The sequence below is a fragment of the Gossypium raimondii genome, chromosome 12 (genome assembly GCF_025698545.1).
Source record: "Gossypium raimondii isolate GPD5lz chromosome 12, ASM2569854v1, whole genome shotgun sequence".
NCBI classification, from domain to species: domain Eukaryota; kingdom Viridiplantae; phylum Streptophyta; class Magnoliopsida; order Malvales; family Malvaceae; genus Gossypium; species Gossypium raimondii.
The window spans coordinates 55,106,243-55,132,978 of record NC_068576.1 but is presented as its reverse complement, the minus strand read 5'-3'; the positions used below and the strand labels follow the sequence as shown (position 1 = coordinate 55,132,978).

Genomic DNA, 26,736 nt, shown 5'->3' with positions numbered 1-26,736 from the left:
TGAATATGAAATTTGCTCGGGTCAGAAAGTTAACTTTTCAAAATCCACAATTTTTTTCAGCAGCAATACTTAGAAAGGAGAAAGAAGAACAATTATTCGAGTTATTGGGGTACGAAGTTCAGATGATATGGAAAGATATTTAGGGCTACCTAGCCTGGTGGTTAGAATGAAGAAGGCAGCGTTCCAGATGCTGAAGGATAGATTCAAGCAACGAATTGACAGTTGGAGTATCAGATATCTCTCATAATGAGGTAAAGAGGTTTTCATCAAAGCTATTTTACAATCTATACCAACCTACTCAATGACGTGTTTTTTACTCCCTAAATCTTTTTGCAAGGAATTAGATGGTATTATTGCAAAATATTGGTGGCAGAAAAATAAGGGGAAAAAAGGGATCCATTGGTGTGCTTGGAAGGATATTTGCATTGAAAAAGAATTGGGTGGGTTAGGTTTTAGAAGTCTTGATAAATTTAACATAGCTTTGCTGGCAAAACAAGGTTGGCGTCTTTTTAATTATCCGAGTTCTTTATTAGCCCGAGTTTTAAAAGCGAAATATTTTTCAACAACAAACTTCTTAAATGCTTCTTTGAGTAACTTACCTTCACTTACCTGGAGGAGTATTTGGTCAACAAAAAAACTCCTCACAGATGGATTATGCTAAAGAGTTGGTAAAGGAGACCACATTTCAGTATGGAATGATCTATGGGTGCCGAGAATGACTGTAGACAGATTACAGAATAACAGCAACATTGAAAATATTAGAGTAGTGTCTGACTTAATAAATGAGGAAAGCAGAACATGGAACAGAGACTTGATTGTCCGTACCTTTAACTCGGATATCACTAGGAAAATACTACAGATTCCGCTTTCAAAGTTAATCCATAAAGACATCCAAGTATGGAGAGGGGAGGCAACTGGTGACTTTTCAGTAAGGAGTGCCTATAAACTATTACAGAAAGCTATAATTGATCCTAGTGTTTATTTACAGACCGATACTAAAAATTTCTACAGAAAACTATGGAATTTACATATGCCCTTAAAAATTAAGATTACAGTATGAAAAATAGCGTGGAATTACATTCCCATTTTCTCCAATCTGAAGCTGCGAAAAGTGATGGCTGAGGATCGATGTTCGAGATGCGGTCAGGAAGGAGAAGATAGTTTCCATGTTTTCCATCTGTGCCCTACAGCAAAGGAAATATGGAGTCACTTAAATTTTTCATGGATACTCAACAACAGTCATTTGGATATCTGGAGTTGGCTTACTTGGGTTTTCAGCCAAGGGACAAACGAACAATGCATGGGTTTCTGTTGCGGGCTCTGGTTAATCTGGACAAACAGAAATAAATTATTATATGAAAACAGATCAAGCACTAGCTGAGATATCTCCAAACAAATAAAAAGCTATATTCTGGAACTGGAAGGGAGTAGAGATAAGGAAGTCAACGTGGAAACTAGCGTGAGGCCTAGACAAAGTTTACAAAGGGCGAAAAAGGCCATCTTTTTTTATGCGGCTTTCGACTTACAGAATTCCAGATCTGCGTCAGGCCTAGTTGTTAGAAATGAGGAGCGTAGGATCGTTGCAGTAAAGTTGACCCTTCATGAAAATATTGCATCTCCATTCACGGCGGAAGCATTTGCAGGTTTTCAAGCAATAAGGTTAGGGATTCAGTTGGGCTATCATACTTTAGATATAATCGGAGACTCAAGAACAGTGATTACAAAATGCCAAAATACAAGTCGAGACATATCAGAAATAGGGGCAATAATCAATGATATTCAAAGCTTAAAGGATCACTATCAAGAAATTAGATTTTATTTTATCCCGAGGTAAGAAAACACAGAAGCCCACCGTCTAGCAAAAGAAACACTCAAGAAGGGAGAGGAACAGTACCTGGAGGGAGAGACCTTAAGATCATCTAGAAGAGAATTAGAGCCAAATCATCTGGGTTCTTCAGAGTAAAAGAAAATGGGAAGACCTCAGCTTTCGGTAATATGGGGCGACGCTTGAAATGGTTGGAAATAGCACCGTTCTGAAAAGCAAATTGACAAGGAAAAGATTTGAGAAGATATGCTTTTACGTTTCAGTGGTCTTGGACAGAGGAAAAGTCAGAATCATTTATGAGGACCAACTGACTGTTCGGCTGGAAGCAATTTAAAATTTCATTTATTTTCTCTTTTTTGTTTTGTTTTGTGTAGGCTAAACAGATGATGGCCTGCTACTTATTGTTATTTTGTTTTCTTAGGGCAATTTGGGTTTAGCCCAATGAACATTACTTTTTGCAAATCTCAATATATTCCAGTCGAGTTTTTTCAAAAAAAAAAACTCTTGATTAATCGGAAAGTGAACTCTCAAAGTTATAATATTATAAATGAAAGATTTATTTTAATTTGAAATCTGAATTCTAGATTAAAAAAAAGATTCCAATAAAGATTCCAAAATCCTATTCAAATTTGGAAAGAAAAAAGGAATCAAAATGGGTTAGACTTAGAGGCTAAGTTCGCATTCAAAAGAAATTGACGTGCTCAATCGTTTTACATGCGGTGATGCGTCAAATGCGGTGATCCCAACTAATTCTTCGGTGTTTTTGCATCTCCCTGTTTGACTATTATTTTCATTAAAATTTGCTGTTACTTTATTATGAATTTATTATTTATATTTTAATTTGATCAATTTTAGTTTATTTTTAATTTTTATAATATATTTATTACTTAACATTTTGAAAATAACAGAACTTAACTTAATACATTCAACAGTTATCATTTTGTGAGAATTAAAATTTTAAAGTTTGAAAAGTATAGAAGGACTGAACTTACAACTTTCATAAAGTAAATAAACTAATAGCAGAATTTTAAATTTTTTTTCTTTCATAATTTTGGTTTGGTACATGAGAGAAACTAACAAAAGAATGCAGAGTTAGAAATGAACAACTCCTTCCATGTGCATCCGCTTGCAATAAGGGTAATAGGCTCGAATGCGGCTCAAACAAATTGTTCATTTTTAACTTTGATTCATGAGTTAAACTCGTCAAGTGATCTGCACATTTGTTGGTTTCGCTGAGCGTATGTCCCACATCAACAACCCACCCTTTGCCAATCAAATTCAAGCAGTTATGAACAAGCGTATACGTAGGATGGCGATGTTAATATGGCCGTTTTAAGAAATTTACTACCAACAATGCATCTAATTCAACAATTAAGTACGTAATGTGAAGCGACTTTGTAAAGCACAAACTAGTCCGGACACCTCATAATTCAGCTTATACACTATCCGTGACACCGATTTTCATAAAAAACCACTCATCCAAGTAGCATTTCCGTCTTTCAACAGCTAACCAATCGTTGTCATTCTAGATCCCTACTTAATGGACACATCAGTATTGAGAATACAAGTTCTCGGCGGAGGTTTTGACCATTGAACCCAACGTGGCCTCGAACTAAACTTGGCGCATTCAAATTCACAGCATTTTTAATATCCATTGCAAAACGCTTTGCATAATCGAAAGCAACAATAGCCAAAGTTGACTGACCTTGAAATACAACTTTATTACAACATTTCTAAGTACTCCATAAGGATGTAATGAAGATAACACACAACACCAAATGTGTATCTCTGCAATTCCATTGCAGCCAGTAATGGAACGACAAGGAAAAGAAGTACGACTGCCTCAACGATACTCGAAAGGCCAACCACATCTTCTTCGAAACTGAGCATTCCTGAAAAATGTGATCAAGAGATTCCATATCAGCACCACATGTGATGCAATAAGCATTATCAACTATCGACTTCCTCGTGCATGTCTAATTCGTATTTAAGCGGTTTAAAACAACAAGCCAAATAAAATATCGAAAACGTTCAGGATAAGGGATGTGCCACACCCACTCCAACCGCATGTTGTTTACAGCAGTTTATACGTTGATCCGGTAGAATATTTACCATCGCTTTCCAGCCCCCAATAACAGACATCTGCACTATTTTGAAAGATAATTGGAACAGGAACAGCAGAAATTTCAAGCTAAATATTGGTCGACAACTCCATCGCAATTGATGACAAATTCCATTGACCATCATCGTCAATACAATCATCTACCATTTCACCTCTTCGATCACTAATTGAGTACCCCATTTGATCACATAGGAGTGCTCTACCTACCAACCAGTCATGCCAAAAATTAATATCACGACCACTCCCCACTCTCCATTTACAGCCTTTAGCTAAAATACCGCGAATATTTCAATAGTCCACGCCAAGTGGACGAATCATATGCTTTTGGTGCTACTTTCATAAAGGAAGTCTGATGTAAATACTTATATTTAAAAATTTTGCACCACAAAGCCTTATGGTTCGAATGTAGACGCCAACTTGCTTTGGTCAGTAAGGCTAGATTGTTCAATCGAGCTTTCCTCAACCCCAATCCACCAATATTCTTCATCTTAGCAACTTGATTCCAATTAACTAAATGATTGTGGGTCAAATCAGTGGATCCGCCCCACAAGAAGTTACGATTGAGACGGTCTAATTCCTTACAAATAGAAATCGGAAGAAGAGCAGACTGCATCACATACGACAGAAGTCGTGGATTGGATTAAAACTTTCCTTCCAGACGAAGAAAACACTTTACCTTTCCGACTCCAAGTTTCTTCGTAACACAATCCACCAAATACGAGTAGGTATCCTTCGACGCTTGCTTGTGAATAATTGGGACCGCCAAGTAAGTCCATGGTCGAGTATGCGTGCCTAATAATGCTGAATCGAAACAATAAATACTCAAAGAGGCACATGATGGTTTGTTTTCTATGCACCCTGGAGGTACTAAAATGTATCAAGACTTATGAGGCTCATATTGATGGTCGAAAATGAAATGAGTTAGTTAAATATATTGTAAAATGTCTAATTTGTCAGAGAATTAAAGCCAAACTTCAAGTTCCAACGGGTTTAGTCCAATCCGTATTGATTCCTGAGTGAAAATGAGAATGAGTAACCATAGATTCGTTGTAGGTTTCTTACCACTTTGAAGAAGAATGCTACCTAAGTGATAATTGACAAATTGACAAAATCAACTTATTTATTAGCCGTGCCTGCATGGTGTTCTTGTTTCTATCATTTCAGATTGGGATCTTAGGGTCTGTTTGATAGGGGAAAAATATTTTCCGGAATTGGTTTTCCCCATTTTCCAGTGTTTGATTGGAGGAAAATATTTTCCTCACGTAAAATCAATTACAAACACAGAAAAAAGAAGCCTTTAATTTTGGAAAATGTCTTACCGATTTGGAATCAGTAAGACATTTTCCGATTTTTCCAGCGTTCTCCCTTCTCTACACTCTCGTTCTCCCTTCTCCTCTCTACACCGATCTGGTTTCGTTCTCCCGTTCGTTCTCCCTTCTCCCTTTCGTTCTCCCTTTTGTTCTCCATTGATTTGGTTTCGGGCTCCTTTTCCCCCTTGATTTCTTCTTCTTTTTATAAATTGATTTGGAGATTTTCTGCTTGTTTTTGTCTGAGATCTTGCTTGGGTTTTCGCTAGTTTGGTGTTTGTTTGGCTTGTCTTGGCGGACTTTCTTCTGAGACTTGCTTTAGAAAGGTATATTTTCTTCTCCATAGTTTTGTGAATCGGTTTCTTGTCCATAGTTAGAAAGATTTTGGCCCCTGTTTATGCTAAATGTCACCTCTGCTCTCATTGATCTGTGCGTGCTTTTTTTTGTTTGATTTTAAGTGTATTTTTTAGCAGATTGAAGCTTGTTTCGCTGTTTTTGATCAAAGTGTTTTTTTTTATTTTTCTTTTGATTTTCGGTTTTTGATCGAAATTCTGTGTTTTTCTGTTTGTTTGCCACTATCTCGTTTACTAACTGTTCATGCAATTCTTAAAGAGTATTATATCATAATGGATTCTTTTTAAGTCTCTGTTTGGTTGATAGGAAAATTCTAGAATTATATGAAAAAAGAAATGCAAATTTAAGTCTCGTTCAGAAAATGATTTCTACTTCGATTTTGTTTTATTATTCTGTTTTGCACGTTCTATTTCGTGCAATGCTTCATCGTATCCATATTATGTTACTCGTACTCAGATTTGTATATATGTATATGCATCTGATAATAATATGTTCAAAGAATTACAACATTTGATGTTGAAGAACAAGAAATTAGCTTCTTCGTTTTCTTTTTTTTTTTGGTTTAAGTGATTCTGTTTTAAGTATATGTTTTACCTTCTGCAGCCATTTCATATCTTTCAAGCCTTCCCTCCCAAAGCAGGCCAAGGTGAGGATCTTTGACTGGTTGTGAAAAGTGAAAGAAAAGCTGGTAAATGATTCTTGTTATGCTTTAAGTTTAGCATTACGTAAGCAGGGTTTGTGGTTCATGTTTTAAGTATCTGCTTTACCTTTGTTCTCGAGTAGTTGAATATTTGTTTCTGACTACATATATAGGAATTTGTGGTTCATGTTTTAAGTATCTGTCTTACCTTCTCTGCCATTTCATATCTTTCAAGCCTTCCCTCCCAAAGCAGGCCAAGGTGAGGATCTTTGACTGGTTGTGAGAAGTGAAAGAAAAGCTGGTAAATGAAACTTGCATTTGTGCCGTAGAGCCTCATTCGGAGGCATAGCTTTTAACACGCTCTTATATAGAAAATAGTCATAATTGAGCATAATCCAATTTAGTTCAATATTTCATTTCATTTATCAAGGTTTCAGTTTCGTATATGGCGGTGCTGCATTGTTGATATTATCCCAATTATGAGATATTATTCCAATGATGCTAAAAGAGAATGGGGTAGAGCTAACAAGAACAAATTCATAGCATGTGGATGGTTTTAAATAGTATTGCAAACACTTTGAGTGTAAAACTGCTCCATGATATGGTTGTGGAAAGATTGTGGGTTAAGCAAATGGCACAGTTTATGTTTTAATGTAGTAGGTTGTACATTGGTTTTGGTTGCATTTCTTAGTGGATGCCGTTTGAATAATAAATTAGAATAACTAAAATTTTTTCTTACACCTATTTTAATTTTGATTCGTATAGTGTACACTGACTAAAACATTTCACACCGACTAATGCACGAACAATACTAAAAAATTATTTTTAATAATTTAATTATGGATAATAATTTAATTAAAGATACTGACATAATGAAATATGGATTATTCGTTTTTCTTTATCTTTTTTTGTGAATTTATTCGTTTTCTTTATTTACAAGTAATCGATATCAAAATCTTTTACGAAAAATCTGATTAGTATATCAAATTGGTCTCTATAATTTAATTAAAGATACAACCAAAGTTTTTTAGTTAAAAGTAAGAAGCATAGAAAAATTTGGCTTCAAAAATTTTCTCGGGGTTGAAGATATTGATACATTTATGTGGTGTAATATTATGCACTTGGACAATGTTGTTACTATGTGGTGTACTACTAATTATGTATTTGGATAATATTATTTCTAATACGCATTGTGGTTTCAAGTAATTTATAATTATTCAATATTATTACTAGTACTCATTGTGGATAATATTTTCAATTTCTAACGATCAATATTGTAGCTTAATAATTGAGTATTATTATAAATAAATCATTGCAATATATGTAAAAGCAATTTAAAATATAAAAATTTGTTAATATATATTAATATATGTAAAAACAACTTTTCGGAAAATATTTTGAAATCATCAAGCAATGAGAAAATATTTTACACAGATTCAATCAAACACCAAAAAATATTTTCCAGTAAATCATTTTACAGAAAAGCAAAACATTTTCCAGAAAACATTTTACTGGCAATCAAACGGACGCTGCAGAATTTGTATATAACAACAATTTCCAATTAAACATTCAAATGACTCTTTATGAGGCATTATACTGTTATAAGTGTCGTAACTAAATTGGTTGAAAAAGATGTTGGGTTAAAGTTGATTTAAGAAATTGAAGGTAAAATTCGTTCAATTAAAAACAGATTAAAAGCAACATCAAATAGACAAGCATTGTATGCAGACTTAAAGCGGAAAAATATGGAATATATCATTGGAGATAAAGTGTTTTTAAAAGTGTTTCCACGGAAGAAAGTGACATTGACCCCTGCACCCCTGGTCTTTATTCTTGTTCTCGCCATCGCCATATTAGTGAAAATAATAAAGGTATTAAAACTTTAGCAGTATTAGTGAGTAGGAAGGCCCAAAAGCAATGGGCTAATTTATAAAATTAAAAGCCTTTTAGTCACCCGGAAAAAAGAAAAAGAAAAAAAAAAGACGCTTGAGTAGACCAGAACTAAAAAGGCTCAAAGCCTATAAATGGCGGGACGCTTGCCTTAGATCGAAAATTTAAGCACCCCAACCAGCCAATCAATCAATCAATCTCTGGAAATCTCACTATTTTTACACACTAAAGATTTATCCAAAAACCCTCCGATCCTTAAAACCCAAACTTCTCCTATTTCTGTTCCCCACCGCTCTCTTTTTTTTTGGGTCATATATCCTCTCCTTTTTCTTCTAAAATTTTCTATTTTCTAGTGTTTTGTTAATTTTATTTTTTATTGAAAACCCTAGATTTCTGTTTTCTTCTTCTCTTTGGGTCTGCTTTTGTTTTGCAGACAGAGGAATTTGGAGAGTTGGAGCGGTGTGAGACATTCCTGATCCAATGGAGGCCGCGGCCAGTGTCGCCGCCTCGCGGAGCGGCTCGTTGCCGATGCAATCATCGTCGCGGAAAGAGTGGCGTGCCGTTTCCGACAATCATGTGGTTCGGAACCCCGGGGATGATGTGGTAATTTCATCTGGTCATGAAGGTTTCTTCGCTCTGTCTTTTTGTGGTTAATGAGAAAAATGTTGAAACGATAACATAATCGTGTTTTGCATGTGAAATTCCGAACTAAAAACAGTTACCTTGATTAATTTAATATTACTACTTGTGTTTGGTATTCTTCAGTGCTCATAAGCAAAAGCAACATTAGCGTGTATCTATTTATTTTTTTTCATTGATCTTTTTGGTCCTTCTAGTTTGTTTACTTGCATACAGTTTTATTACCCAATTATTAATTAGTTCCACTTATTTCACACTTTTGGGTTGGGGTTCTTTGATCGCCATTCATTAACCTACCTTGTGCTCTAAATTGAAACATTTTGATGCATTTATTAAAATCTTTGGTTCACTTTGATGACAAGTTTGTGGTCAATGGGTTGTTGGAATGATTGGGGATGTGAATTTGGGTTGTCTTAACTGTGTTTAAATATTTATGTAATCCCAAGAACTTAGCGTTTCATATTCTAGAAAGTTTATTAGTTATATTGAAGTGAGGAAATGCTCTTCTGTGAACGGTGGGATTGTAGCTTTGAGCTGTGTTGGTGAAAGATTCCTATTTCTGTTATTTTTGAACCAGCGGAGTTCATTATTTGTTATATTCAGTTTTCTTGCAATGTGTAGGGATTGGACAGATCAAAGTTGGGACAATCTGATGAGAGAACCTTATATGAGGTAAGGCTTTTTGAATTAAGATTAAATTCCATTTTGGACATGATGAAAAAGTGATTTGGTTGAATGCTTATTAAGATGCAACATGGAGGAGAGCCTGCTGATGCTGACTTCTTTCCGATCACGGTGGATGGAAGTCTAGACGTCGACATATTGCAACAGCGAATCCACGATGTTGCCAGACAGAGAGAGCAGCTCCAGCAGATGGAAGTTGAACTGCGAGCTCAAGCAATTGCTAGATCAAGTGTTCTGGAAATGCAGAGCAGATATGATGCTGAAATCAAAGCCCATGCCAATACTGCTGCCAAGCTTGAGGTTTGAATTTAGAATGTGATTCATAGTATGATTCTTCTGAAATTCAACTATCAGAAATAAGAACTAAGTCAAGTTTTAACTGCTTCAAAGAATTATAATGATCTTTATTTATGAAAAACAAAAAGGAGAAAGAGAAGAATTCGAGTTTCATGCATAAGATTATAAACTTAGATAAATTTGTCATCATATGTTGACTGTGGAAGTGAGTAAATTAGTGAAACCTGCCTTTTTCTTTCAAGTGGAGCATCTTTTGTTTGGTATTGTGCAAAATATCAGTGAGATCCGTTCACACTAGAAATTATTTAAGCATGCAACAAGAAGATTCTAGCAAAGTTACTGTCCTTTTTTGTGACTTACAGTCTATGTTTGGCTTTATTTCCTTGTATAGGAGCAACTCCGTGAAAGTGAACAGACCATACATCAGTTGGAAAGGAAAATGGAAGAGAAAGATAGAGAATTACATGCCATAAAAGTGGAAAAAGAAGAGGTCTTTCTGTTTCTTCATTCTGCTTTGGGATTTTTTTAAATTTTAATTAAAGCCTTTTTCTAGCAAGTCATGTGTAAATTACGGCTCTTGGATCATCTTGGCAGGCCTGGGCAAAGGAAGACCTCCTCAGAGAACAAAATAAGGAACTAGCAACTTTTAGGTGTGTGTTTGTTGTGTTTTATTCTTAAGAGCTTTCTATTTGCAGTAACCATAGTCCTCAATGTAATTTGTTTATACGAGTGTTTTGTTTATATTAGTAGTTGCTGTGTAATCGACACACTTCAAAAGTTTCTAAACGTATTAGCTTTTAGTATTTATCATTGAATGGAATTTCCTAAATAATTAGCTGCTGCTTTTTCTGGAAACTTCTTTTAATACATTAATCTTTCAGCTGAGGCTTGAACCTATTGAAATTTAGATGGGTTTCCTATTCTTTTTCTTTTGACAGAAGAGAGCATGATCATTCAGAAGCAGAGAGAGCCCAGCATATAAAACAGATACATGATCTTCAAGAGCATGTTCAAGAAAAAGAGAGGCAGATTATTGAGTTGCAGGAACAGGTCTGTACATTTTAAAAATTTTTATGCTCTTTTAAAAAAAAAATTCTGGACGTTAAGGTGTGAATTGTTGGTTGCTAGAAGTCTAGCTGTATTTCCTAATGCTAGTCTATGCTTCAGTATAGGGCTGCTCAGGAAGCCATTCTTTTTAAGGATGAACAGTTGAGAGAGGCCCAAACTTGGCTTTCACGTGTCCAGGAGGTGGATGTTTTGCAGTCAAGTACAAACCACACCTTACAGGCTGAATTAAGAGAACGGACAGAGCAATATAACCAGCTGTGGCATGGCTGTCAGAGACAGGTTGATGAGATTTAAGTTTCTTATTTATTCTTTCTCTACTTAAATAAATAAATTTGATGTAATTTTCAGTGAATTTAGATTGACTGTCCTTGTTAATGTTAGTTTGCAGAGATGGAGAGACATCATTTACATACGGTGCATCAGCTTCAACTTGAACTGGCTGATGCAAGAGAGAGGAAAGGTACTTATAGTGATGAATCACGTCTAACACAAGCAAATTCAAAAGATTTACCTCAATTTGGTCAACATAATGGAAACCAAGTGGATTCTAATGGAAGTGGTGCAACAAATGTGAATACTGGGGTAATTTCAAAGGGGGCTTCAGCCAGTGTTCAACCATTTTCTGGCAATGCATCAAATCTGGTAAGATTGATGTTTCTTTACCGAAGTGGTGTTGCTGGGATTGTTTTGCAATGAGATATCTAATATTTTATAACCATCTGTAAAGCAATTATAAGTATACGCTTTTTCTTCATATTTTAGTGTTCCATTGGCAAAACATGTTATAGCTTATGCTTAGTTTTATTGAAATCATGGATCTCTGCAGCCCTCTGCTCTCTCCTTGTTTCTACATTTCATCTAATGTCTGGCTTAAGATGGTGCTTGTAAACTCATTTTTAGAGGTTTTTAGACCATAGACTAGTATTCATCTAATTTAGGATTCTTTCTATTGCCTACTCTTATATTACTCCATTTATATCAGAATCAGAATGATCATGTTCGAAGTGGTCCGATTGCTCCACTTGGTATGCCTGCTTATCTCCCACCTGAGCAGGTTACTGCTCTGCAGTCATTTGTCATGCATCAACAGGGGGTTCCTCATTCTGTGGTATCCCATGTTGGACCCTACTCAATGCAAGCAATGTCATCCGTCCAACAGTGGCAGAACCAACAGGTTTGGTCAAAGCAATGCATTATTAGTTGTGTCAAAGTTTTCTTTAGTTATGTTCAATGGTTTTTCATCTTGTTCTTCAGGTTTCATCAGAGGGTTTCCAGCCTTCTGGACCGAATCAACTTCCACCATCGCAAACCGATCAAAGCCTTGGGAGGTCAGACGTAAGTCATGAGTGCGAAATATCTGTTGATGGACAAGCCATTTGTCCAGACCATGTAGATCATATAAGCCAAGGGTCAGAGTCGATTTCTGTAATATCATCATCTACTGGAAAAGCACAGGTTCTTTAAATTAAGATTATTTTACTGACACTGCTCGATACTGTTTTCATCTATCCTTGTAACTTGTTAAAACCGTTTCTTTGTAGGTCGTTGAGTCAATTAACTCAAGTTACCTTGTGAAACCCCAATCTGAGCCAAACTTGCAACAGATTTCTTCACAATTTCATGATGCATTGAAATTGGGCACTCTTGAACAGAGCTGTGAATCCAAGGTTTGTCAGTTTGGCTAATCTTCAAGCAGTTGAAGAGCTCAGATTTAACCTCTACTTAACTTTGAACTGGACAGGAACAGAATATGCTTAACATGAAAAATCATATGTTGAAGGACCAAGATCTAACGGTGGAAGAAGGAAGTACTGCTGCCAGTGCCAGCCTATCTCCTCCTGATTCTTCAGTGCAGTCTGTTGGTTCCTGTGAAACAACAATCAGCAATGGCACTGGTGCTATTTTGCCCAAAAAGTCTGTAACAACTGAGCAGACTAATATATTGATGCCAGGTAAGACTTCAGAGGCTGCTCTGCTTGAGGAAAGAGCATTGTTGGCCTGCATTGTTCGTACAATTCCACCTGGTGGTAGAATTCGAATCAGTTCAACGGTTAGTGCTTTAGTGGTCTGCTAATGATTTTTCTTAGGTCACCTGGCTATGGTATTAAAATCATGCACGCATGGGTTTGACTTATATTTGTCAATTGCAGCTACCAAATAGGCTGGGGAAAATGCTTGCACCTTTACACTGGCATGATTACAAGAAAAAGTATGGAAAGCTGGATGACTTTGTAGCCGTTCACCCTGAGGTTCATTCTTGCAACTTTTCTCATTTAAAATAATACCTTCTGAAGATTTGAAATCATAATTTCTTTGTGATTTCAGTTATTTGTAATTGAGGATGATTATATTCGGCTACGGGAGGGAGCACAGGAGATAATAGCAGCCACAGCTGCTGTTGCTAAAGTTGCTGCAGCTGCCGCAGCCTCATCTCCTCACTCCACATTTTTGCCTTCTGTTGCTGTTACTCCGATTGCACCACCTAACCGACTAAAGAAAGGAGTCCCATCAGTTGATTCCAACCATGTGAGGAATGAGAATGCTGTTTTCAAGAAGCAAGCAGCTGTCTCTAAAAATGCTGCTGATGATCATTCGCAGCTGTTAGGAATGCAGAAGCAACAACCGAATGGCATTTCTTTTGGTGTGGCCGGTAGTCTCTCAAATGTAAAAATATTGAGCAAATCTAAAGACCCTAGAGAAATTAATGGAGCCAATTTTGAGAGAACAAGTATTGAAAGCAAGGCCTCTGGTCATGGAAGGTCTAATTCGAATTTTGTTGGAAAACAGGACAGGTATGCAACTTAAAACCCCTCAGATAGCTTAACGTCATTATTCAGTTCATGTTTTTCGTATACCGAGCTTAATTTTCTTGTACCATGGCAGGGCAACTGGGGCAGCATTAACTTCTAGAAGATAGCTTGTGCATTTACCTCAATTGTGAGTTGTCTTGTATGTTTTGATGAACTGATACTAGTTTGTTATTATAGCATATTTGATTTCATAGATGTTTATAATATCATCGCTCAACCAAAACAGTTTTAAGAGATTTATCGATCTCATTTTGTTCCAGCAGGATACAGCGAATCTCGATGTTGAGTCGTGGATCATGCATTAAGCTGATTGCAATAATTTTGGGATATGATTTTATAGTTTGATTGTATCTCTTGAGATCTTGGTCATCAGCTGTCTTTTCCATCTGTGAAAAATTCTCTGATTGGAACCTAAGGTGACTATTTTTAAATTATTTTTTTGCCTATTGGCCCTCGATCCATCAGAAAACCAAACTATTTATTTTACTGTGTTATTGTCAAACACTAAAGCTGCACATTTTATTTACTGCATCAGTATCCAATTATTTCTCTCATTTTTCACTTTGTGAGCTCATTTGTGAAACATTTAGATGCAGCATCTGGGAAGATTGAGCTCAATTAAATGCCTGTTTAAGCATTAGATGTCAGGTTGATGCTTGTGGCTTGTGCATCAGCAATTTTAGCAAAGATACTTTGGGTTGTGCTGCAGCATTGCTTGAAAACTGAAAACATTGTATAAACTCAGATCAATCATAATTTATCTCATCTTTGCTGTTACAAACATTATTAGGATGCACCATACTTTAGGGGGGGAAATGACATAATGGAATGTTTGTGCTAGGACTGTTCCACGGGAAAAAAGGGGTTAAATTTTATTAAAAAAAATTTCATACAAATCAATACATGCAAAACCCTAAACACATTAAACACTCGTAAAACCTAAAGGTAAAATATGTTTAAAGAAGTGGCAATGCTGAAAGATCAATTAGCCTTTTTTGAATCTGTTCATTGATGATGTTCATCAACTGTGGGGCTGCTGCATATTTTCCTCTACAGAATCAATAAAAAGCAGGAACTAAGAAATGAAAGAAATCCTGACCCTAATTTTCCTTTGAGATGGGAAGAAGATGAAAGAAAAAGAGCGCAAAAGTGGGCTGTTTTGCCCCATATTTTTTTGTCAAAAAGATCAATTTAATTCTTTTGACTCAAAAATCAATCTAGCTTGAATAATATTGACTGTTAGTGTCACTTGCCTAAGTTGAGGCATGACAACCAACTATAAAAAACATAGTGGTAGAATTTGGATTGATACTGCTAATCAGACTTTGCAATTGGATGGTAAACAGATCCGGAGGAAGAAAATTGAATGACTCACTAATCGAAATAAAAATTCGATTGAGTTAATAGTTGAATTAATTTATTTGAATTTTTAAAAAAATTATGAATTTTTTAATTTAATTAATTAAAATCGAATCAATGATGCAATTGGCTAAATCAAGAATTGGTGACTGCTCGATTCTAAGTGATTTGAAAACTATGATAAAAAGCAAACATTAAAACCCAAAAATTTAAAGTAGTAGTGCTAAAATAGTTGAAGGAAACGACAAGGTTCAATGTCGTAAGTAAGGTCGATTCTCGTTTTAAGTTCCTTTTTTGAACAGAAAAAATTATTAAAAGGAAGAAGAAGAAAGGGAAGGGGGAAAATCAACTATGGGGTACGTATTGAGGGTAAGATTGGCGTCATTCTTCACGGGGGCTGCTACGGCGTCGTTTCTCGGCCTCTACATCCTCTACAAAGATTACAAGGTTGCTCATGAATCTATCGCCCAACAGGTCCTTTCGCCCCACATTTTCCTTTTTCACATTGTTTGGTTTCATAGCATATTAATTGCCTTTCAGTTTCCGATTAAATTTATGGGTTAATTTCCATTTTCGGATTTATGCTCATTTTCAAGTTTTGTTTAGCGAAAAACCATATTCATGGCGGTATCGAAGCTTGGAAAACTGAACTTTAGATGTTTCATTTTATAATTTTGCCCTCTATGTGATTGGTTCTGCTGCAGGATTGTTTGTTTACCATGCATTTGGTATATGAAGGAGGCGCTGATTTGTATATATGCTTGGATGATTAGTGATTATGTATGAAAATATTAGAATATCGTCGGTTGTTCACTATTCTGGCTGTGGGGGATATATGCTATTAGAGTTATCTCTTTAGGCTGATTTTCAGGTCGAAATTAGCCCGATTAAGATGCATAGGTGGGAGGGGGGTTGACAATGCAATGTAATAAAAGCCACACTATGTACTTAAACATTGCTAGTAGATGAAATGGAGAAGTTTTAGGGTATAGGGATTCAAGTTAAAATTTCTTATTCTTTGTTCACCTTTTGACATTATTCATTTGGAATGATCAATTCTTTTCCATACCATTTTTGCTTTTCATCCAATTCGGTCCGATTCTCTGTTAGTTGTTCCTGTCCGGTGGCGGACCTTTTTCATCCATAGTTGTTCTTTATTGTGCCTTATGGAACCCGTGGTATGCTAGCTATAGATGTAGTTTCTTCAAGAGTGAAGCCATAAGATGTATATTATATAGCAAAGGATAGAATAGTATTAAGAAAGATAATTAACACCGGATGCTTGATTTATATAGAAAGATTCTACCACTCGAGACTATATATTAGAACCATCCCAATGAGGTAATAGTTGCTCTTGGTTAATGATGCTTTAATTAACCGAATAATTAACAAAATCGAATACGTTTGTCTTGTTTGTTTGGTTAGAATCAAATTCATGCATGCCTTTCAGGAGCTCTAACATAGGCACTTTTTTTTTTTTTTTTTGGTGTGTGCGTATGTGCTTATATTTTGTTACTTGTCTCTTTGTCTCAAGGTGAAAAGTCTTCACGGGCCTCTGGATAGGCGAATCTCTGCTCTGGAAAGTTTGAAACATGCTGAAACTTCACTGCATGTGGATGCTACGAAGTAAGTCCTTGGGGGCAAAAAGAATTTTGCTGTACGCGCGATTGTTCCTCAGTAATGTTTTTATTTTCCTCGACTAGTAATACTAAATAATTGTAGTTGAACTATTATGTTCTTTATGGAACGATAGTACACTCTGCAAATTTATATGAACAGTGATTTCATATGAAATTTAAGCTAAAGAGAATTCAGTCTGTCTGTGATTTGCTGCATCTTTTAGTAGCGTAGTTAACTTACAATTGCCTTTACTACAATAGATAAATGCTTCATTAAGAAAGTAATCATATTTAAAAGCTGTGTTTAATTTTTAACTATATATGATACTATGTCTCAAATGGTGAAAGCATATATCCAGGACATGCATTCAGCCCGAATGCACACATAACCTCCCTACCAGCTGCGTTTTTAGTTCAACGGCCTCCTTAGCATCTTTAAGTTTGCAGTAAAAGCTAAAACCTAGGTTTTATGTCTAATTTACACTGTTCATGCTTATCATTTAGCCTAATTAGAGGTGCCACTACACCCCTCGTGGAGGGTTACAACTATGATTTATAGATTAGATGCCAATGCGCCATATATTATTTTACTTACCATCCAAGCCATTAGCATTTCTCTATATGAGAAAGCGTGGTATTTGGTAGCCACATATTTATTACTCAGAAATGGGGCTCAAAGTCAGTTGGCGTGTATCAGGTCCTATTTCTAACTGCATGGCCATGTTACATGTACTATACTACTTTTGGATCCTATATGATTCTGGGTATAATATGGCAGAGCCCCATCCAAATATGCTTAATTATTATGGGCTTTTTTTTGGAAATTTTCATAACTAAGGGCAATAAAAAAAGCATAAGCTATCAAGCATTCTTTTGTTGCTTTATGAAAGGCTTTGGGGCCTCTAGCCTGACCCAATTTCCACTTATTCCTTTTTGAAAACTGACACGTTTATGGAATTGAACAACTATCTGAGTGACACTGTTAAGTTGTTAATATGAAAATCAACAACTTAGCAATAAAAATCAATTTACTAAAATAAATTTTGAAAAACTAAGAATGAAATTCATAATTAAGCAGATGCAAATTTAAAAAATAAATAATGAATAAATTATTAAGAAAGTTTTGAAATTGAGTGATCAAAATATAAATTTATTAATAATTTAATAATTGGGTGTAATCCTAATAAATAAATAAGCAATAAAAAAAAGATTTGACAATTTTAAAAAATTGAAAGAAAAAAGTCCCACATGGTACAAAAGAAAAGAGAGAGGGGGAAATGAAATAATAAAACACTAAAACCAGAAAGTCCCAAAGATAATATTCTGATGGAGAGATTGTTGAAATCTTTTGTAGGTGAGGGGCAGGACCATGTGGTCCCCTTTTAAGGGATATAAGAGTTAAGACCCATGTCCCATTCACATGGCTCCCCCAATCCCAAAATACCATTATCTAATTTATTTACAACTTTACTATATTTTAGTATAAAATTAACAACAAAATGCTGGTAATAATAGCTTAGCTTTGAGTTTAAAAAGGGAAAGAGCATTATAGCAATTTGGTTTTGGTTTCCTTGGCGGTGGTAGCATTATAGAAATTTATGTTGAATCAAAAGCAAATATACCCAAATGCCCAAATGGGAGGGAGGTCCATACCATACCCTCCTTATTCCATTGTTCCTTGGTGGAGAAACATGTCTCCCACCACCCTTTTTTTTCATATCTTTTAACCTACCATTGTATTTCTACGGTCAACTTTTCGATTTAGTCTCTTTTTATGAATTTGTAAAGTAATTAATATCACATCGATAAATATTTTTTTAATCAAAATTCATACGTTGAACCTTATAGATTTTTTGCAAATTATTTAATATATACATAATAATTATAAATATGAAATTAAATAATTTTTAAATAAAATTTTTCATTCAATAAATCCAAAACAATAAGATGAAAGTTCCATAAGAACATATACATAAACCTATGTTCATGAAGCTTATAAGAATTTTCATCAATACAAAAGACAGTCTAAATTAAATCGATTTACACTCATTTTTACTCACCTATACGAGTAAAGAGTAAATTAAGAAACCAGTACATTAAAGTGTGTGTATGTGTATGGTTTAAATGAGGTAGGACAGAATGGAAAAAGAAAAAAGAAAAAAAAAGACCAGGTTCCATTACTACATAACAAGAGATAGGGGGAAAGCGGGGATGCTTGGGTTAGGGCAGGAAGCAAAGTGACAAGACAGAGTAGGGTGGTTGCACTTGTTTCATTCAAAGGATCATCATCATCCATGATCCGATCCCCCTATGGAACTGGGTTTTGGTTACAAGTTTTAGTGGCAGTGGTACCACCACCACTTCATTAACAAACACCTACCACTGCCATTTTGTCTGATTTGAGGGACAAATTGAATATCGAGAAGGACAAAATAGAAAGATGGTAAATGTGTAATAAAAGTACTGCAAGTCTTTGATTCCAGAAATTGAATCACCTTGTCTTTGTTTGTAACTCAGGAAATTCGTGTTTTATTATTTTATTTTATTTTTGCTATCAAACTTTATATATAAATATACATAATTGAATGTAAGACTACGTGAATTTAAGTATACTAAAACATAATTTTAGACATTGTATTAAAATACACAATAAAATAATTTTTATATAATTTGTGAATGTATCATAATATTTAAAATATTTGGAATTATTAATAATTAAATTTCAAGGTATTCGTGTGTTTTCATCTATTATATTTTTGGGGAACAAAGTTTTTTTTAATTAAAAAAAAAGTATTTTAGTTTTAATTTTAGGAGGATAACATATCTAATATGGCTGAGATTTTATATTTTTTCATATGACGTGTCGATAGAGGGAGGTGTTTGGCTTTTCTTGTTTTTATTGCAAATTGCATGTGATGTGGGGACAACCTCTTCCAGCTGTCTGCATCCAGCCCTCTTTAATTTGCCTTCCCATCTCTCTCAAGCATCAATATGCTTGTACCATATTCCTCTTTTTATATATATACACATACCAGTATATATAAAAATTGTTTCATATAATTCTATTGTTACCACTATTATTATCGGTATAGGAGGACGCGGATTTTAGTGTGTTAAAATGCATTATCCTCCTATTTAAAGATTGAGGAGAGATTATAGATAGTTCTAGACATTATATCAAAATAGATGATAAGAACCTATAATAAGATTAATGGTAAAAAAATTGTTTCACTTATTGATCGAGATTTTTTAATTGTATAAGTGAAGTTAAAAATATCATTTATGTTTAATTGTTAAAAAATATAAGTTGATTTCCATAAAACTATTAGGAAGTCTATGTATTTAAGGACGATTAATATTTATTCATCTCAAAACGGATAAATTAATATTTATTCATCTCAAAACGCATAAATTAATATTTATTCATCTCAAAAGCGCAAATTAATTCCTCAATTAAATTGTCTCTTAAATGATGATGCGGACATGCTGAAAATCATTTTTATGGTAAATTATAAAATGGTCACTCAACTATGTATTTCATTTAATTTTGGTCATTCAACTTTTTTATTTAGTCATAATTTTTTGAAATTAAATATTTTAGTCACTCTAGGCTTTTGTGGGCTTTTTCTATTAATCTAGTAACACAATTAGCCATCTAATGTTTACATATTCTATCAAATTGATCATAAATATAAAAATAACAAATTTAGCCCTCAATATTTATAAAATTTGTCATTTTAGTTCTAATTCTAAAATTTAATAAATTTGGCCTCAACATTTACAACATCTATCAATTTAGTTCTAACTCTAAAAATTAAAAATATATATTCTTTCAAGTCACTTGCAACACTTTCTTTTACTATAATTTAGGCTTCACATTGGATCAAACTAATTGATTTGGACATTATTTGGAATAACTAGCTACATTACTAACCGGACAAATAACGTTTTTAATGCCTTTATTTTCTTTTGGATCTTAAATCTTTGTACTTTATCCCGACTTTTTAAGGTATAATTTAGGCTTTATACTAGATCAAACCAATTGATTTGGAATTTATTTGGAATAATTGATAGCATTACTACCCAAACTTATAATGTTTTTAATGATTTTTTTTCTTTTAGATCTTTTTTTTTTGGTTTATCTTGACTTTTTAGAGTTCTTTTGCAATTGGCTTTAAAGCGGATATTTTTTCTTATTTTAATAACCCACATGGGTTAACTTATAGGTTACAAAGGGCTAAAATATATTTTTAAAATATTGTTAAAATTTTCAGAGTTAAGATTAAATTAATATTTTTGTAAATGTTGAGAGGTTAAATTTATTAAATTTTTATATTTATTATCAAATTGATAGAATGCATAAACATTAAAGTGCTAATTTTGTTACTAGATTAATTTAAAAAGCTCGCATAAGTTAAAACATTTAAATTGAAAAAGTTACTAAATAAATAATAATAGTTGGGTGATCAAAATAGGATGAAAGTCACAATTGGATAACTATTTTTGTTGTTTACCTATAAAAACAGCCAACAAAAAATTTAATAAAAGGATTAATTTACACATTTTAAAATATATAAAAGTAATTTTTTATTTTTAATAAAATACAATTCACCCCTTAATACATAGGCCGATGATTTGTTAAGTCAATGTGGAGTTAAAAAACTTACTAATATATATCCTTTTCGACTTTTAGTACATATTCCCGAGCCCCAACTTTCATAATTTTGCTTTAACCCTTTTAATATGACTTAGTACCTATATCAAAAATTATTTTATAGATCTTTTATCATATTATTCATGATTTTGTCTAATTAAAGAAGATAGATCATTTTTATATAGAAATTTAGTCTAAATATACATGTAATATAAAAAAGATGATATATCGTCTTTTAATTAGACGGGATCGTGAATGATATAATGGAAATAGCCTATAAAATAATTTATCATACATGTTTCATAATTAATTGCACCTTAATAATGTTTTCGATTTTATAATATTGCATGAAAATATTTTAATATGTATTTCATAGAAAATCATAACCTACACACAAAATTTTGGTGTTAAAATATTTTAACTTGAAAAGCCAAATTGCTGGAATGAATAATTGTTATTTAAGTAAGAGGGCAAAGCCCTTACATGCCTCTGGTTTACCTTTGCTATAGTTATAAGTATAAGAAAAATACATATACACCATTCCATCTGCACATGAAACAATGAATAACTTCTAAATAAAATATATATTTAATTTTAATCATTATACTAAAAAATACGTAAAACCGTTGAAACATCCAATAAAAAGGGGGAGGTGAGCATCGTAAGTTCGTAACCAATAGATTACTCTTTAAATAAATAATAATAGATATTTTGGTCTCCAAGAAATTTACCTCTTTTTCATTCAAAGTCGGTCACCCCACACATCACGTCTCCCTCTCCTCTCCTTCCGTCTCGTCACATCTCATGGCATCTGAAACCCACACTCTCAACCTCCTCCCGTCCCCAGCACTCGCTCACTCACTCCCCGCCGGCACACCCTTGAATCACGCGCCTCGTGGGCGAGTGTTGCTGCCATAGTTGAGCTGATGCATCACGTCTCGTTTCAAACTTTAAATTGGCCTCCACTTCCATCTGCAACTCCCGAGGCAGCAAGCCATTAAATCATTTCATTTCTTATCCTCTACAAATTAGCCTCACCTACCTTTGTATTTCTTAAATTAGTTTATTTAAAGAGTAAATTATTACTGTTAAAAATTAATTTTTACATTAAATGTGACAATATCTAATTATTTAAATATTCAATTAATTATATCATTTTTTATCGATAGAAATATAGATGAAATCCTCCTAATAAAAATTAGTTTAATATATGTAATTTAATTTTTAATTTTTAATAAACTCTTAATATAAAGATTTTTATAGTTTTACCTCAATAGAAATTTTAATTGACGTTTTATTAATTAATTTAAGTATATTTCCAATAATGATTAATTTCATTAAATCTTTTAAATTGTTATTTTTCTTAGGCAAAATGTATTTAAACTATTGATCTATCTTAAACTGATTTGTAAATTTTAAGATGTTTTAACTTTTAATTAAAATTAGTATAGTATATTCACATCGGGTTGATTATTTATTTATATCAAATTATATAGTAAAATTTTAAAAAATAAAATACATCTTAAGCAAGATTTTTAAAATTGAATTGGCGGTCGAAATAGTTAGACCATTGGTTTGTATGGTTGGATTGAATAAATCATTAAAAGAGAAAAAACATTCTTTAAAAAATCAGTTCAATCGATTTTTCAACTTGGTTCAACCGGTCCATACTGATTTGCAAGTCAACTAATATGTTGCCTCTTTCCGAATTGATACCTCATCGGTTCAAACAACCATGATTCTACGTCTCTATACTTTGTAGATTTGAAATTTAATTCTCCTACTTTTATTTTCAAAAATTTAATCTCTCTACCTTTTTATTTATAAATCAACTTCTAAAGTATATGTAATCATGTAACATTTTAATTGAAAATTTAACGATATTAACTATTTGAACTAATTAATCACATTATAAGAATATAAAACCAAAATATGTTAAAATTAAATTATAAAGATTAATTCTCAAATTCAAGCCTATTAGAAAAACCTAAAATTAACATCTTTTATAAAATGTATAAAGAAAAAAATGGTGAATATGTGCCATATGTTAGCATGAGTAAAGATCGTTTAGACCTTATTTAATACATATGTATAGATTTTAAATATTAATATTGTATCAATTTTACTACTTTCAACATAAACATTGAATTTTATATGGGAAAATCTTTGATACGCCATCAATAGAGTTTTTAAACTTTACAAGTCGTATTAGGTGATTATATGTGTCCTATAAAGTATAATAAATTATCAAAAATAAATATGTAAAACAAATGGGACATATGACAAATTTTTAACTTCGCTTTTAGAGTTCAAAAAATATATTGCTAGTATATCAAATACTCACTTATATTGGGTTTGTATTTAGTATATCGATAGTTTTTTATTTCACAAGCAACCTTAAAATTTGTCATTTGTCCTTTTAATGATTTATTGTTTAACATTTTACTATACTCTTATAAGACACTTGTTTGTGGGGTTTTAGACTCTACAACTAGAGTCAGAGAGTTGATAAGTGTCATATAAATGTATAGAGAAATATTAAAACATAAATATTTAAAAATTAGGCACATGTCAATTTTTTAAATACTGCTTGTGAATTTAAAAAAGTATAATGTCAGTGTACTAAATACTAACCCTCATATATAGAGTGTAGTGTGTTTAAATAGTAATTGTTTGATATGTGGATTTTTTTAGGCTTCACAAGTGGGTTAGAAGTGTGACAAATGTCATATATATTGTAACACCCCTGACCCGAATTCGTCGCCAGAACCTGGTTACGAAGCATTACCGAAGTTTACGAATTAATTTCTAGACATTTCATTTTATCTAGTATTCATATTAGAAACCAATTAAAATCATACATATTATCCCTTAAACGAGCCCTCAATGCCCAAATTACGCATTAGAAACAAATAGGGACTAAGTCGAAAACTCAGGAAATTTTTCAAGAATATTTAAAATTTTTAGCATTGCAAAGTGTCACACGATCGTGTGGCTAGGCCGTGTGACTCACACAGTTTGGAGACACGCCTGTGTCACAGGTCATCTAGGCATTCGAAATAGGGACACACGACCGTGTCTCAGCCCGTGTCTGTGCCCGTGTGAGTATACTGACTTGGGTCACACGGCCAAGTCACATGCCCGTGTGCTAGACCGTGTGAGCATCCTGTTTTTTGCAAATTTAAGATGCAGGGGACACACGACCATGTCACCTGGCCGTGTGGCACACACGGTTGAGACACACATCTGTGTCTCTACCTGTGTGGACGAAAATAGGCCATTTTACAAGCCATATTTCTCACCCAAATTTTATGTCAATCTACAATCAACATTACACATATCAATAAGCCAAAATAAGTGATCAAACCCAACAAATTACATATAGACCATCATTAAGCAAAATACCTATACATGTCATTATAACTAAAATCAAAACAATCAAAAGTACCGATAGAACCAATGGATAGTATGTTATAACTTCGACAAGCTTCCAACCCAATTGAGCTTCTGATAATCTGTAAAGTAAAGAAAAAAAATACATAAGCAATGAATGCTTAGTAAGCTCGTATAAACTTTAATCATAATACTTCTTTTCAAATATGAAATTTATATATATCAAGAATAATTCAAAATTGATACCGCAATACTCATAAAGCTATATTCATCCACACACAAGGTGAATAAATCCACAACATCACTAATACATACTATCCCAAGCTTAGTAGGATTTAAATAAATTTAACTCTTCAAAAATTCTTTATTTTCATTTGTATTTCTTTACTTTCCACACTTATTCTGTATGCATGACACACAAGTCATAAACATACATTCAACCATGGTTAGAAGCTAGTGCATTTAAACAAAACCTTTTTCGAATTGATCACATGATAAGTCATTTCGTAAGAAATTGCACAATTTAAAACTTACCACTTTTTCATAAGTACTAGCATATTTTCTATTGAGTTCTTACCACTTCAATGCATCATATAAATAAACATTTTACCATTCAACCGATAGCTTGGCACTTGTCTAAGCATCAAACAACAACACTTGTTAGTGTACTTGCACATATTTCATATAAATTAAACATTGATATACTTATTTTCTCGACATGTCACACTTGAGTTTATTACTCGTCTCAACTTACCTAATTTCCTTGTATCAACATATCAAAGATAACCATATATGTACATGTCATGATACATATCATTCTCTTCTGTTTCTTCATAAACATATATCATTCATTTTATTATATCAATATTTTATATATCATCATTTCCATGCATTTCATGTACATTTATTCTAGTAATAGTTCATATCAAACTCAACATTAATCAAATTCTATGTACGTATACTTTCCACATCATGTATCCATATAACATGTACAAATTATTATATATATTTCAAGCATATACGGGTAATAATTCATTTTGTACTCATATTGTTTCTTATAAGATTTTTACCCTGTTGAATCATTTAAAATATCGATGGATACACGGGTAGTATACACAAGTGTACACAACTGTAATCTGTCAATTCATATTCGGGAATGCTCATTAGAGCACATAATCGAAAAGCATTCTCTCGAGTCATATAACGGGAAGCTTATCTAGGCTGTATAAAGGGAAGCTCATAAGAGCCATAATCAGGAAGCTCATGCGAGCCAATAACGGGTAGCTCCGTAGAGCCATTAACGGAAAGCTCCGGATAGCCATATATTGGGAAGTCCAAGCAAGCCAATAACAAGAAGCTCCGGGGAGCCATTAATCAGGAAGCTCACAAAGAGCCAATCAACGGGAAGCTTATAAGAGTTGCGGTGTGTCCACAACACATGTAGGATCACAACCGATCGGGATGCTCCGAAAAGCTATTAACGGGAAGCTCACAATAACCATATTACGGGAAGCTCGAAAGGGTTAATAACAGGACGCTTTTTTGAGCTATGGTGTGTCCACAACATATACAAGACCACAACCAATACGAGAACCCTGTATCCATCGAATTTCATTTATTCAATCGGGACTTATTATTTATCAAATATTATCGAATATATGGTAAATTTCATGTATATGACATTTACACAATTAAAAAATAAAACCTTCAATTCAAACATATAAATATACATAATTTAGTTACACAAACTTACCTGAATTGAATTGTAATAATTACAAGAGTTGAGGGACTATTCCGCTATTTTTATTTTTTTACAGTATCTACGGAATCTTGATCCAAAATATAAAATTATTCATTCATTAACATATATTTCAATTTCAATTTATTTCACAATTTATACCGTTAAATTTTTGAATTTACACAATTACCTCATACTTTTACAACTTTTACAATTTAGTCCCTTAACTAATTAATTTATCAAATCAACTAATATTTCTCAATTAATAATTTATCCAAATATTTTAGGCTATCATACAACCCTTAATAAAATAGAAATTTAATACCAAACCCTAATA

General features: G+C 33.3%; 2 protein-coding genes and 1 long non-coding RNA gene across 10 annotated transcripts; 2 read left to right on the top strand and 1 right to left on the bottom strand.

Moving 5' to 3' along the window:
- Nucleotides 1–289: 289 nt before the first annotated feature.
- LOC105765422 (uncharacterized) lies at nucleotides 290–2,113 on the bottom strand. 4 transcript variants are annotated; one of them, XR_001124827.2, is made up of 4 exons: nucleotides 1,527–1,884; nucleotides 1,267–1,329; nucleotides 826–1,184; nucleotides 290–719 (listed from the first exon to the last, which is right to left on the bottom strand). It is a non-coding gene; the product is annotated as an uncharacterized LOC105765422 (long non-coding RNA). The 4 variants fall into 4 exon arrangements; XR_008192097.1 differs by lacking the exon at nucleotides 290–719 and adding an exon at nucleotides 1,895–2,113 and having other exon boundaries at nucleotides 771–1,184; nucleotides 1,527–1,616; XR_008192096.1 differs by lacking the exons at nucleotides 290–719; nucleotides 1,527–1,884 and adding an exon at nucleotides 1,895–2,113 and having other exon boundaries at nucleotides 771–1,184.
- A 6,182-nt stretch (nucleotides 2,114–8,295) lies between these two features.
- On the top strand, nucleotides 8,296–14,197 carry LOC105765414 (uncharacterized). Of its 5 annotated transcripts, none has more exons than XM_052625063.1 (16): nucleotides 8,296–8,741; nucleotides 9,399–9,449; nucleotides 9,525–9,761; nucleotides 10,150–10,248; nucleotides 10,353–10,408; nucleotides 10,697–10,808; nucleotides 10,926–11,105; nucleotides 11,208–11,468; nucleotides 11,809–12,000; nucleotides 12,081–12,281; nucleotides 12,368–12,493; nucleotides 12,607–12,876; nucleotides 12,977–13,075; nucleotides 13,152–13,618; nucleotides 13,710–13,763; nucleotides 13,900–14,197. In XM_052625063.1, exons 1-15 carry the CDS (start codon nucleotides 8,619–8,621, stop codon nucleotides 13,741–13,743), a joined length of 2,508 nt encoding a protein of 835 aa, XP_052481023.1. In that variant the 5' UTR covers nucleotides 8,296–8,618; the 3' UTR covers nucleotides 13,744–13,763; nucleotides 13,900–14,197. The 5 variants fall into 5 exon arrangements, with proteins under 5 accessions (XP_052481023.1, XP_012439945.1, XP_012439948.1 ...); XM_012584491.2 differs by having other exon boundaries at nucleotides 12,568–12,876; XM_012584494.2 differs by having other exon boundaries at nucleotides 12,568–12,876; nucleotides 13,897–14,197.
- Nucleotides 14,198–15,197: 1,000 nt separating this feature from the next.
- LOC105765415 (uncharacterized) lies at nucleotides 15,198–16,816 on the top strand. The gene is made up of 2 exons (XM_012584495.2): nucleotides 15,198–15,469; nucleotides 16,530–16,816. The coding sequence occupies exons 1-2, from the start codon at nucleotides 15,347–15,349 to the stop codon at nucleotides 16,623–16,625; spliced, it is 219 nt and encodes a 72-aa protein (XP_012439949.1). The 5' UTR covers nucleotides 15,198–15,346; the 3' UTR covers nucleotides 16,626–16,816.
- The last annotated feature ends 9,920 nt before the right edge of the window (nucleotides 16,817–26,736 follow it).